The sequence below is a fragment of the Pomacea canaliculata genome, linkage group LG12 (genome assembly GCF_003073045.1).
Source record: "Pomacea canaliculata isolate SZHN2017 linkage group LG12, ASM307304v1, whole genome shotgun sequence".
Taxonomy (NCBI): domain Eukaryota; kingdom Metazoa; phylum Mollusca; class Gastropoda; order Architaenioglossa; family Ampullariidae; genus Pomacea; species Pomacea canaliculata.
In genome coordinates this window covers 13,163,615-13,177,462 of record NC_037601.1, presented here as the reverse complement: position 1 = coordinate 13,177,462, position 13,848 = coordinate 13,163,615, and the positions used below count along the sequence as shown (strand labels likewise).

At 36.9% G+C, this 13,848-nt stretch overlaps 1 protein-coding gene and 3 long non-coding RNA genes across 4 annotated transcripts; 2 read left to right on the top strand and 2 right to left on the bottom strand.

Annotated features, from left to right (window-relative positions):
• Positions 1-1,125: 1,125 nt before the first annotated feature.
• Positions 1,126-2,477, bottom strand: LOC112553303. The gene is made up of 3 exons (XR_003097028.1): positions 2,331-2,477; positions 1,475-1,726; positions 1,126-1,241 (listed from the first exon to the last, which is right to left on the bottom strand). It is a non-coding gene; the product is annotated as an uncharacterized LOC112553303 (long non-coding RNA).
• A 2,084-nt stretch (positions 2,478-4,561) lies between these two features.
• LOC112553302 lies at positions 4,562-5,695 on the top strand. The gene is made up of 3 exons (XR_003097027.1): positions 4,562-4,713; positions 5,045-5,339; positions 5,620-5,695. It is a non-coding gene; the product is annotated as an uncharacterized LOC112553302 (long non-coding RNA).
• A 2,218-nt stretch (positions 5,696-7,913) lies between these two features.
• On the bottom strand, positions 7,914-9,479 carry LOC112577381. The gene is made up of 4 exons (XM_025260443.1): positions 9,417-9,479; positions 9,132-9,281; positions 8,290-8,574; positions 7,914-8,032 (listed from the first exon to the last, which is right to left on the bottom strand). Exons 1-4 carry the CDS (start codon positions 9,477-9,479, stop codon positions 7,970-7,972), a joined length of 561 nt encoding a protein of 186 aa, XP_025116228.1. The 3' UTR covers positions 7,914-7,969.
• Positions 9,480-10,200: 721 nt separating this feature from the next.
• On the top strand, positions 10,201-11,184 carry LOC112577208. The gene is made up of 3 exons (XR_003102023.1): positions 10,201-10,302; positions 10,683-10,974; positions 11,104-11,184. It is a non-coding gene; the product is annotated as an uncharacterized LOC112577208 (long non-coding RNA).
• The last annotated feature ends 2,664 nt before the right edge of the window (positions 11,185-13,848 follow it).

The following is a 13,848-nucleotide window of genomic DNA, read 5'->3' as shown; positions in this document are numbered from 1 at the left end:
GGCTGGACAGAAGCATTGGTAGCCTGGATAAGTTTTTCAAATGATTTGCGCACTGTGGAGCAGCTTGTTACTAGATATCTGTAATCTCATCTGGCATTCTCTAGTTAACTATTTAGTATGTTATGTTGCATGCATCCATGTCTGTCTAGTTTTTTATTTTTTTATTTTATTTATTTTTTTTTTTTTTTGTAAAGAGTCATGAGCCTATCCATAGGACCGTGCTGGGGCGCTATACTAAGTTAACAATAATACAAACAAAAACAACAATAACAACAACAATATAATAATACAGTCAGTACTGACCTTCAGCCTGCATAATGTGTGTTTGTAATTTACTGTGTGTATGAAGTTAGTGTGTCTATGATATTCGAATATCAATGCATGATTATTTGCGATTCAGTCTGTATGTCATTTCTTTAAAGCGCTTTGAACAAATCATTGGAAAGCACTATAAAAAGTTTCATTGTTATTATAAATATAATTAGTTAAAAATTATTTAATATTTATTTATCAACCTTATCCCGTGAATAAACAGGGAGAGTACACTATGATTATATATATATACATAGAAACTACAAAATACACATCTTGAATTGTTAAGCAAGATCCATTAAAAAAAAGTAAAATAATAATAACTCGGTCTAGTGTGCACTGCATGTAGTGTAGCCTTGTAATGACAGCAATACCAGTTGCAGTCCCTAACATTGAATGCTGCTGCCTGCAGTGTATCTAGTGTTTTCATAATTGAATTCAACGTCCGTTCATGTCGGGAAGATGAGGCTTCTATCAATCCTCGTTTATTTTGCTAAAAGCCTGATTGACATAAACTGTTTATCATAGGGAAACCGTTAACTCTTAGACAAACCTGTTATTTGATTTTTGTTTGAACTACTTTTAATTTTAAGTTTAGAAGTCATCAGACAATCGCGATTTTCCAGTGTTAAAGAGACCTGTGCACCAATAAAGTTTAAAAACAGTTTCGGTGTTTGTCATATAGCCTCTCTTTAATTTTCTTACAGGAACAGCGTCGTATGTATTTAAATGTGAGCTGAGAATTGTTTTGCGTCTTTGTCTGTTTCAGTCACCTGCCATTCAAACATAACAATAAAACTACAATTCAAACAGTTATGTTTTTGATGACATTTTATTGGTTCCACATGAAGAAATTAGTGCAAATCAAGAAAACGATTCACCGGTAATGACCACATTATGACCACTTTGAAGGAAAGATGTACTGCAATCTGAAACAGAACAAACAAAAAAATGCTGAAATTTTCATGACAGCCAGCTTTTACTCTTTGCTCATATATTATAGTCAATTATCTAATTAATGAGTGCTTCGTGGATACTTAAAAAAACAGTTCCTGTCAATAAAATGAGAAAATGCAAAAAATATAAATTCAATGCTGCTTGTTTAAGATTTTGATGATAATCAGACCTAAGATAAAAGATGAGTAGAGATGCTCTGACTCACCAGTAGTACAAGCCGCCCTTGAAGCCTCCGTAAAGACCACCGCCCAGCAGGCCGAATCTACCGAGGCCAAGTCCACCGCCAAAGCCTAGTCCACCAAGTCCAAGTCCACCAAGTCCAAATCCACCTAGACCTCCAATTCCACCCAGACCCCCCAATCCACCAAGACCGAGGCCGTAACCAGGGTAGAAGCTGGCGGAGGTGATGGCCAGCACGGCGCACAGCATCAGGACAACAGCAGACTTCATTTTGAGGCTATGAAGAAAGACAAACATCGACCTTCCTTTTTTTTAATACAATGATATTAATTCATTTATTTTGTATTCTAATTAGCACAGTATTACATTTTTCTTCCTTGCCACTTTATAAATAGTTTTGCGCTATCAAAACTCCGATGAACAACTATCATAGATATATAGATATATATTTATTTATACGTAGACATATGTATAACTGTAGAAGTTAGTCACTATTACATGACAGTAGGCAACAGAGAAAATAAATTAAGAAACGAAAATTTAAAGACGAAAAAAGAATACATAAAAGAAGCAAGGAACAAAAAAAAACTCCTTTGAAAAAGAAAGTTTACAATAGTATGTTGCTCATACTGTTGTGTTACATTCTACAAGCTGATTGTATTTGATTATAAATGTGACAGACCACTCACATTTTCGTTGACATTAACCACTATGGTATTACAAGACACACGTTTATAAAGACGTACATGGTGGTTTTAAATACATTTACACCTTACAAAATGTCAACTAGTGTAAATCTTTGTCACCAGATGCAGAGTTTCTCCACATGAAGAAAGCTCTTGGTGATAGAATGACATGGAAAAATCTGCAAGACTACTTACATGTGGAGTGGTCAGAAGTTGATTTTCCCAAGGTGGTCTGATGTGATTCTAGCGGTGAGAAGTGAGTGTCGTACCTTTCAGATATCGTCTGTTATATACTCACCTTTTTCTCATAACCTTACATGACAGATCGGCCAGGTAAACACTAACGGATCGCCCATCACAATTTTATTTGACGCCCTCCTTCTTAGTACAGATTATTGCCCTTTTACGCTTGACAACCTCATGTAAGAAATTCGTTTATTATCTTCCCTTGGGCACTATTCCAATGTTCATGAGCCCAAAGTTTGTGGGTTAATCACTTAACCAAAGTCACAACCAAACTGGTTTTTTGTTTGTTTGTTTGTTTTGTTTTGTTTTGTTTTTTTTGTTGTTGGTTTTTTTTTTTTTTTTTGTTGTTGTTTTTGTTTTTACTTTTTAAACATATAGAGTTGCAAGTTTTTCGTCCTAGGAACATTTACAATTAATACTTTAAAGCGACTCACAGTCACGGGTATGAAACGCGGAGGATTTCTTCAACAAACGCGGGTTACTTCCCCCTTACATTGTGTTTCCACCAGAATCTCCTTCCAACCTGAATCTTACTCTCCAAAAGTTGTCACTGGGGTTCACCTTGGCACCTGATACTTGGAGATTCCAGACGAATCTTCCGATGAGAGTACAAATAATAACTTCTGTAGTCTCCGCTGAGAGCAGTTGCATTGGCTGTCCGAGGACGGTTACCTAAGATGGCCAATACATCTACAGTTGATCTCTCCAGACCGTCTCTCGTCGACATCCTGCACATCTGAGTTGCAGCAGCTACTTTTTTTTTTACCTAAACCATTTCTAACAATTATTTATCTGTATTAATTCTCTATGCATAAAATGTCTTCTCTTTAACATCACTAGAATAATTGTAATAAAGTATTGGGAAAAATAAAGCCTACTTTATTTTTAAAATAATTGGAGAAAATTACGCCGAGGAAATATTTTTAAACAGATGGTAGCTTTATTCATATTTATTGAGTTTGTTGGCTATGGAGTAGTAGAGTAATAGAATAAATTGTTATTGAAGGAGATTAACGACAAGCAAATACTTTTTTTAACAAAAACACGCAGACATGCAGCTGGATAAAAAAATGGCACATACAAATTATGAATAAATAGTTCTCTCTTCCATCTCTCTCTCAAAGATATATATATATGTGATGGGTATATATTGCACAAATTATACCATGTGGTAAATCTGATGTTATAGATGTGCCAGACTCTGTCCAAACTTGCCATTTTTTAAAGCTGCTCGCCTTTTCAAGCAGTCCTCCATTCATGTAAATGTCTGCATTACTGTCGACAATGACCATGACTTAAATTATGTCAGTGCTAGTCATCCATTGATATTAAGTACCAGACTAAGAAGCCTTGCCAATCTCTACTAGTACCTGCTGTCGGATCAACGTCGTCTGCAAAGCCTGAATATTAGTCTTCCACCAATGGAAATAGGACAAATGGCCGTTGAGAGTTCTATGCATAATGTTGTTTAAAAAATGTTTGCAAGTACAGGTGATAGTCAACATTTTGAGGAAAGTCTGTTGTCGTGAAAAAAAATCTCGTTTTGTTATTCAGTAGAAGCATGCTCGTTGTAAAACGCTTCAATGATGTAAAAGGGATTCTCTCCAATTTTAAAATTTTGCCTCACATGACACTGTATCCCGTACTACACTCTTTCAAAAACACTTCTGAAGTCTACTACATTGTGGTAAACGTCTCTCGTATGCTAAAGATGTTGGTTTTTTTTTTTATCAGGATGTGACATTTGATGATCCGAAACCAGTCTTTACCTGTGCTGGTCAGCTAATTAATCAAATAAAAAGAGTGATATTATTCTCAACCCCAAACTAAAACGTTTCACTATCTTCCTCTCTTTATTCGCATCATTTTTATTTGAATTCTACTATTATAAGTCGTGTTCTACTTCAGACACTACTTCTAGTACCATACAACATTGTCATCTATCTTCGTAAGGGTGTTACTATTGCAAAATCTTCATATGTCTTCAACCTCCTGGAACAAGAATTCAGTTCTCCTCCCCTCTAGCGACTGTCTACAGTGACGAAGCTATAAAAACCGCCGATGGTGACACTTTAAAGACACTGGTCCTTGTACCTTTCGATGTCCATACCCGTGTTTTTATAATCCCTCTAGGTAAGAAAGATGTGTTTAAAGTAGAATGTTAATGTCAGTACTTAATACCTACTGGTGAAATTATGATGGACAGTCAGTTAATGACTGCCTGGGGTTAAGAGAAGAACATATAAAAACGGTCGCTGTTAGAAGGAACATCATTCTGCTCTCGTCACAAGAACAAGTCCCCGTGCAACTTGGGAAAACCAGCTTTCAACTCGTAAGTACTATTGTCAATATAATCACTTGGTATGTAAATCAGCCGTTTTAATTTACGTAAAGTCACGGAAGCTAATGTTTTGTTCATAATTTATCCATAAAACAGTTCCTTACCTTGGTTTCATTTCTTGTTAACGTTGTTTGAAGACATTCATTCTTTAATTTAAAAAGCTAGTTTGTTTTTTTCAAGTCGTTGCTTGTCCATCTTTTTCGATCTCTCTTTCTCTTTTCTCGCCGCTCTCGATTTTTATACAATAGTTTGTATTATTGTTACGTTTGCTCCATTTACACTGTTATATTCTCTTGTGTTTGCGTAAATATTTCTCATGCAGATTCACAATGAAGGTTGCTGTCCTCCTGTTGCTGTGCGCCGTCGTGGCCATGAGCTCCGCTTTCATTAACCCTTACATATACAAGTACGGCGGTCTTGGTCTGGGTGGTCTGGGTGGTCTCGGTGGCCTGGGATTCGGCGGTCTTGGATTTGGTGGACTGGGTGGACTGGGCTTTGGCGGTCTGGGACTCGGCCTCGGTAGGTTTGGTCTCCTGGGCGGCGGTCTGTACGGAGGCTTTCCTTTCCTTGGAGGCTTCAAGGGCGGCCTGTACTACTAAATGGCTGTAAACCATCAGGTATGTCGGTCATCCCTACAGTTTACACACGTAAGCACGTAAAGACGTTTACGTCTTATCTGGTAATCCTTTGAATATCCTAATGAGATTTAGTCTGTAAAAAATCTGTACTATGGTTTCTTCCTGATACAGGACACGAATCAATAATATGATCGCTAAATACAGTAATTGCCTGCTGTTCTATATTCCAATTCGATGTAAATTAAAGCTTTTCTTTCTAAGTGATCTTGGAAATGTTTTTTTTTTTTAATTTATAAAAATATTTCATTTTCTATTTCAGATTTGACCATTGTGTCTTCTTCGTGAGTAATCAGATGTTGGTCCTTTTTGAAGAAGACAATAAACTTTAAAATATACGCAATTTGTGCTTTTTTCATTATCTCAGTTTGTTGATTCTTAACTGTGAGTGCTCTTTCATTTCTCTTCCTGGCTTTTGTTTTCTTCTCTCTTGCTCGTTCCTTATGTCTCCTTTCTTTTTTCTCTGCCTTTTACTACTTTCTCTGTAATTGCTTGTTTGTTGACTGCGTGTGTTTGTTTTCTATATGTGCGTGTGTGTGTGTGTTTGTGGTTTTTGATGTTCGTACCATATTATCGCTCGCAGCAGAATTGGTTACAAAATCTAGTGGTTAAAACTGCGGATGGAAACAACCGTGTAAATGATGTTAGTCCATCTGTAGGAAAACTGAAGTAAGACTAGTAGTCTGGGCACGTGCACAAAGCAATAAATAATATAAATTTTAGTAAATTACTAAGAATAACTAATCCACCTTTAGCTTTTTATACAGTTGCAGAAATTTACATTTAGAAAAGTGTCAGCTTTATCCAAATTCATCTACCTGTTGATGATTGTTTAGTATAATAACATTAAAAAATTCTACTTTGGAGGATATTAATTATTAGCATATTGTTGTATTTTTAACATAACTCTCTCTCTCTCTCTCTCTCTCTCTCTCACACACACACACAAGCAGGTGTGAGCACACGCACGCACATACACATGATATAGTTAGACATGGAGATCATTGAAGGCAGGCAAATATTTATTTCCTAATTGGAGGTTTACTGCAGTTTTACTTTAATACTTAATGTGAATAGAATACACGGAGATGAGCGACTGGCATAACTGTACTTGATAAACACACACACACACATAGACACAGACATAAGAGTGACTGACAGAAAATGAGACATATTTGACATGAATACAATGTCGACACAGATACAGGTTCTGATTAATGTTCTCTCTTTGTCTTCCCCTATTATTTATCCATCCACCTATCCATGCATGCGTACGTACGTGGATCCATCCATCCACCTATCGAGAGAACTATTCTCAACATAATGAGAAAGACAGCAACAGTCAAACAAATAGATGGTTAGAGACTAATAAAAGAGTTTTTCCTGCTTTTTTTCTGGGAAAATGCTTCCATCTATAGGCGATCTTTCATTACAAAAAAGAGATGTCATGGAAAATGGAGGTTCACAGTCATTCTAAAACTATCATGTATTCTTTTAAAAAATCAAACTGTTTTTGGAGACTGGCAATAGAATATGATGTAAGTGCAGCATCTGCAAAAATCAGTAAAAGGACCTTACTATGTCTGGAACAAGTTGTATGCCATAAATGCCGTTCTGAGCGCTAATTTATGAAAAACGTAAGGAGACTGAGCGACAAATACAACCTTGCCTTAATCCAGTCAGACAGTAAAATTACTTTGAGAATCAGTTATTGCACCTTACACATGCTTTGATGTTTTGTTAGTATGTTTCAAAATGGTGAGCATGCTGACTTCAACATAGAAGATGGCAAAGTTTGTTTCCATTAACTGTGTCAAATGCCTTTCTAAAATCCACAAAACATGCTTACACTTTACCCGATCGTTCATGAAAAATATCGTTGTGGAATAGTATACAGCATACAAATATGATCCATAGTGCAATGTCCTTCCCTGAAATTACTCCAACTTCAGCTGTCATACCATTTTCTTCTGACCGTTTTGTTAATCTCAAATTGAAACTATTTGAATACATTTTGCTTACTGTAATTATTAGTGATCCATATCTATTATTGTCCGGACTATCTTGCTCTCCTGTGTTGAATAATACCACGATTGTTGCACCGCTCCAAGCTTTTGGGTATTCTCTGTTGTAAAACACTTTGTTAAATAAGGTCACTAAGAAAACTATTATGTGTTCATAACAGGCTTGTAACATTTCTGCAAGTAATCCATCATGCTCCAGAGCCTTACTAAGTTTTAGATGATTAACAATCACTAATCACTTCACCTGGAGTTATTAAATGATCTAGATCAATTACTTTTGGGCACACTTCAGTTTCCAAGGCCTCATTATCCCATCCACTATCTACCATGCCTCATAATTCAATAACGCAGAATTGTAGAGGGAATCATTCTGGACTAGTGTTTGGTCAGTTCTTGTGCATTTGTAAATGCCCCTATAATAATAGATTAACCCACAGTAATTCACAGGAATAAAGATAAATGTTACCTAACAATTACTGATACATGATACTGGAAAATTTTATCAAACACACAAAAATACAAACAAGCATGCTTACTGTTATACTCTGCTTTATTTTTCTTACAAATGTGTGTAAAATATGTTATTTTTCATTGTGAAAATGAAGAAACGATAAGGCAGCAATATCTGGATGAACGACGCAAAACTTTGGACTGAAACAAAAAATAAAGAACTATTTCATTGATTGTCTAAATTTTTAATATTTTAAAAACTAAATTATCAGTCAATTTATTTAATAAGTGTATGTATAGATTGACACGCGCATCATCTTTGCCACGTCTCTTTTAACTAGCAGACCTATGTCAGTGTGTGCACGCGCACGTACCTACGTGCGTGTATGTATGCATGTGCTTGTTTGTGATGCATTGCTTTCGGTGTGACAGGCGTGTGCATCGACACTTTGACTTACCATGTGGACGATTTCGCAGTTTAGTAGTACAGGCCCCCCTTCAAGCCGTAGAGACCTCCGCCTAGTAAGCCAAATTTGCCAAAGCCGAGTCCAAGACCACCATATCCCAAACCATATCCTAGACCGCCGTAACCCAAACCATATCCCAATCCACCAAATCCAAGGCCGCCGAATCCCAGGCCAAGACCGCCGAACTTGTACAAGAGAGGGTTGTAGAAGAAGGTGGCGGAGCTCATAGCCACGATGGCGCACAACATCAGGAGGACAACAGCCTTCATGTTGAGTCTGAAACAAAATCGAGTCGTAAAATGTTATCTAGCTGTCTAGTACTAGGCGTGTATGTGTTTTATGGATATGTAGTTATGTCTGCATTCGTATCTTTGCCCACATGCTGGTGTTCGTTCGTGTGCCAACAAATTTGTCTGTGCATGTAACGACCTCTTGAGAATGGAAAAAATGTTATGTCATGAGTTAACAGTCGTTGACCTATATTTTAACGTGACTAAATACAAAAGAAGAATTTACCTACATATCTCCTTCTAACGATCTCAAAGTGAAACACAGTTAGGAACGTTGCTTAATTTTCAACATGCAGTACACAAGAACAAGGTGACAGAAAATATAAGAAATTCTGCAAATTTTCAGACATGACTACCCTAATAATTTGCTCACATACCTTCTCTAAACGCTCTCCAGGTAATTAAACTTTAGACTCTCAATGTCATTAAGCTTTAGACATAGCGCTTTCAGTTACCATACCTCTGACATCTTGTACAAGAAAAAACAATACAAACACATGTCTATCAATCAACTTTTCACCCATTGGTTACAAATCGACTTACATCTGTGAGGAGGAGAAAATCTTGTTTCCCAAGCTGGACGGGACTTGCTGTGGTGTCAAGAGCGGACTGCTCCTCCTTCAAAGGGCGGCCATTTTTATACTTGTCTTCTCCTGACCCTGAGGTCAATCTGCTAGCCACTGATGGATGTCTCTCGGGATTAAATCGTAAAATCACGGTTATATGGAGTACTAGGCACCTTGGGGGGAGCAGTTTTGACACTTGACAACGGAAAGAGCTCTGTGTATAGAAGCTAAGCTGAAGAAATATTGCCAAAGGCAAACTAACTCTACTCTGATAGTGGGCTGAAGTATCGCCACTGTGAAATATTTTGATAAGACATTCCCTCATAGGTCAGATGTGGGATTATTTGTGTGAGATAAAAAAGATTAAAGATTTGTTAGTTTTAATTAGTGTGGGTTTTAATGGCCGTTTTATTTAATTGTTATCTTAGAAGAAGAGTGGTCTCAGAGATATACCAAAAATGCAGTGTACTTTGCTCGTCCTTCTCAGAACCTTATGCACGAAGATAAAAAATAATATGTTTATTTATATATCACATTTCCTCACCGTTAAAGGTCAGCTTAAAGCGCTTTACTAAAAAAAAACATAAAAATAATGAATGCTGGCCTCAAAAACAATGACTGAGAATCAGCCCAATTCTTGTAGTAAGATCATCGTCAGGTTAGTTTTACAATCACCAAGAAGTAGCCAGATTCTGTTCAAGAATGTCCAGATTGAAATACTAGAGGCAACCACCAGCATGTTGGGGTGGTCATAGAATGTTCACAAGCGCTGGCCTCCTACGACTGTGGAGAGATTACAAAAAGCTTGTTTACAAAAGGTATTTTTGAAAGAGTTGGCCTTCGTAATATTTTTTTATTTCGAAACTCGTCAAAATTTGAATGAGAACCGCGTCTTGTCACTCCTCACACCACACACACACCTCAGATTCCTTGCTGTAATTACCCGTGCATGGACGATCATTAATTAGTCACTTGTCAGTCAAATGTAAACAGTGACAGCTCATCCATCACTGACCATCAGGCGGAATAGACAACCGGGGTCAGGAAGAGGATGCGAGGGTATATAAACGACCCTGCAGCATCCAGGTCTTATCACATCTAGCCCCCGTACAACTTGGGAAAAGCAGTTCCTCGACTTCTACATCCATGTGAGTGCCTTACAATAATAACTGTGTACTACACATGTTCTGTATTTGTTTGTCCTTCCGTCTTGTTGTTGCCATGCTCTAGAGATATGTGACAGTTGAGTTTTGTGTTTGTGATTTCTCCCTTAACTATTGTTCGTAACGCCAAGCGATTATTTTAAAGTGTTGGATAGCCTTTGCCAATGGGGATTGTTGAAAAATTTTCTGTTTACAATTAATTACAATTAATAGTCTTAATATTTTGAACTATTTGTTTGTATTTTCTTTGCCATACATCATTTTAAATTACTCATGCTTTTATGTCATATCCCAGATTCATTTTGTTATAACACATTTACAATACAAACTTTTATTTTTTTTTTCTATTTTTTCTGTCTTTGCAGACTCAACATGAAGGCTGTTGTCCTCCTGATGTTGTGCGCCGTCGTGGCCATGAGCTCCGCCACCTTCGCCCCTGCCATCTACAACCCTCTCTTGTACAAGTTTGGTGGTCTTGGCCTGGGATTGGGTGGTGGCCTGGGATTCGGTGGTCTTGGATTTGGTGGACTTGGCTTTGGCGGTCTGGGACTCGGCCTCGGTAGGTTTGGTCTACTGGGCGGTGGTTTGTACGGAGGCTTTCCTTTCCTTGGAGGCTTGAAGGGCGGCCTGTACTACTGAGCAGTTGGGCTCTGACAGGTGAGAATGTTTACATGAACGCTTACTTGAATACTTGTTCTATGTCCAGAAAAGTAGAAGCATGAAGGTATAAAGAACTACACTACGAATTTTTTACATCAATATTTCTTTCTTGTTTCTCTTTTTCAGGTATCAGAATAACCTCTTTCATCCATTAGTAGCTACGATCCTTAATTTTGTAATTTTGAAAATAAAAAATGATTTATAAAATGTCTGTATTGTCAGCGAGTCACTTTCTGAGCCGATGTTTGTGTACATAAAATAAGCAGTGACTATAACAACTATTGACTTCGATCTCTCTATCAGTCTCTATATTTTTTTCTCTCATTACAATTTTTCCTCCCTTCTGTTTGTTTTTATGTCCAGTTCTTTCTTTTAAAAACCTACATTGATATTAGTAAAAACTTTGTGCATTACAGAGGCCAAAAGATCACTAATGTGCTATACACAGACCATATCTCTTTTTTTATTACCATTCTCAAAGAGTGGGTGAGGGAGGTGAAAAAGGAAATGAATGGAAACAGGCAGAAATTGAAGAAAATGCGAGAAAAGCTAACTTTAGAACATATACTAACACTTTCACCAAAACATACAAAAACATCACAACACACGCATGAACATGTTTATACACACAATCAAACTAACAAATTCACAAACACACTAGCGCATATTAGCAAACACAAAAGATTATTTGACAGATTATTTGACAGTCCGCTTTGGCGATTGCGTGTCTGTCGGTCGGTCTGTCTTTTAGTCTTTTTTCCTTCACGAAACAGACTGACAAAGGCAGCAGTCTACAAATAGAGAGAGGTCGCGAAGTATAATAAAATATATAATTTAGTAGCTCATAGAGTTCATAATCATGACCATTCGCATAGACAAGTTTAGTAATAAATGTTTAAAAGTCTTTGAACACTTCACTACATCTTGAGAGATCTGTCTTGGTTGATTGACACTTATTGCAAACACACACACACACACACATAAATACAACATCAGTATTTATTTGACTGGAAGACGTGACTGTGTCGTTTTCATTTTAATACAAGAGGCCAGCTCATAACATCGACAGCTTCATCGAGACGACCGAGCTGATAACGGAATTATAAGCAGCCGCGGGGATCATCGACTGTCAGATGACACCAGCAGTCAGTTCTGTTCGCGACTGTCGAGAAGTACACATGTAAGAACGAAATTTGAAAAATGTACATCTGGAATCTGCACAGTATGATATGATGTCATGACAAATTATACTCGACTCTGAAAGTCGAAGATCGATTTGTTTAAACTCACACGAGGCTGACAATCCGTCATCGTTATGATACACACTTTGTTAGTAATGATAAGAAACCTTTCAAACACCTTAAAATAAAAGAGAAAAAAATAAGGCATGCAAAACAAAAACAAAAAAACCGAAAGTGTTCACTACGGCTCACTTCTCAAAATATTAAATACCACAAAATCAAATAAACAGCAAAACATCTATGGTGTCAAAACTAAGTTTCGATTTACAAAAACAACTGAAGCAAAAAGCAGCTGAAAATATATTTTAAAATATTCTTGTAATAATGGAAGATGGAGAAATATTATTCTTGTTGTTTTAAAGAACAGAGAAAAGTATAAAATTACATAATTAGAAAATCAGGATTACCATAAACGTAAATCTATTTTAAATCACATTTATAGTTAAATACTTTGCAACATATATTCTAAAAGCTGAGAAACATTGCTGGTGCAAGTTTGTTCGTAAATATTGTGCCTATCAATGTAGGTCTATTAAAATAATTTCTTATTACCAAGACTATCAAGAGGCAATAGCTTTAAGTTCTCTCCCTTGGACTGCTGCTGACTATGTGGAAAGTTTGAAAACCTTCATACAGAAATACAGAAATATTTCTTCTTACCAGCGTCACAGTTCCAAACATGAAATAAAGTTGTGGAGTTTCTTTAGAAGGAAAGGAAAGTGTGCTTGAAATTTTTTTCTTAAAAACTTAGAATAACAGCTGTTTACCTTTCAGTTCTTTACGCTCGTTTTAATGCCAAAACAAAACTATTAATGAAGAGAAGAAAAGAAGACTACAACGACGATGATGATAAGAATAGTAATAATAATAATTTACGTTTCAACATGCAACTATTACCACAGGCACATCAACAACATAAAGGGTTAATATCCCTATTTACTACAACTACAACAACTGTTGTCTCCTCTATCCTGTAGTCTGTAGTTCTGAGGCCTGGTACACACGCGCTCGCTGGCTGCTAAATAAAATAGCTGTAGCTTATAGATATATTAGTAGCTTAGCTGACTGTTGTGCACCCGGCCCCTAGCTCACCTGACGACACTGACAGCATTACTCAGGTAAAGTCAGTCACACCCAGTGTGTCAGTATGCATGAGAACAGGTACACTGTGTCAGCTGATGACAAATAGATACAAGGGAAAAGGGAATTTATAATATATATATTTAAAATTCGTGATGTTTCCGCCATTTAGCCGAAGGACATTTTGCTGACGACGACAACGACGACGACGACGATGACGAGTCAACTTGAACTGGTACAAAAAGTAACTGTTACATTGCCAGCAGATAAAAGTCACACTCAGGAACCACATCTCGAACATCAACTGGTGACAGTATTCGACTTCTTTTATAATAACAATCTGAACAAAATTTTTGATGCACCACTAAAACCATCGAACACAGATATAAAACAAAGGTGAAACCATTTTCAACCCCGCTATACAGGTAAATGCATTTAGCGACTTTAAAAAAACTCTCAGATCTTTTTTCTCCGTGTCTTCGGTCTTGCTGCCAATTCTTTCCATTTTTCCAGGTCTTCACTGGGATTTCTTGTCAACCATTCACCGTTT

Excerpts from the sequence above, each read along its gene's own strand:
- LOC112577381 (XM_025260443.1), bottom strand. The coding sequence starts at position 9,479 with ATGAGGGAATGTCTTATCAAAATATTTCACAGTGGCGATACTTCAGCC. Across the intron at positions 8,575-9,131 it reads ATTTTCTCCTCCTCACAGAT|ACTCAACATGAAGGCTGTTG; the intron begins GTAAGTCGATTT and ends ATTTTGTTTCAG. Across the intron at positions 8,033-8,289 it reads ACTGCGAAATCGTCCACATG|TCCAAAGTTTTGCGTCGTTC; the intron begins GTAAGTCAAAGT and ends TTTTTGTTTCAG.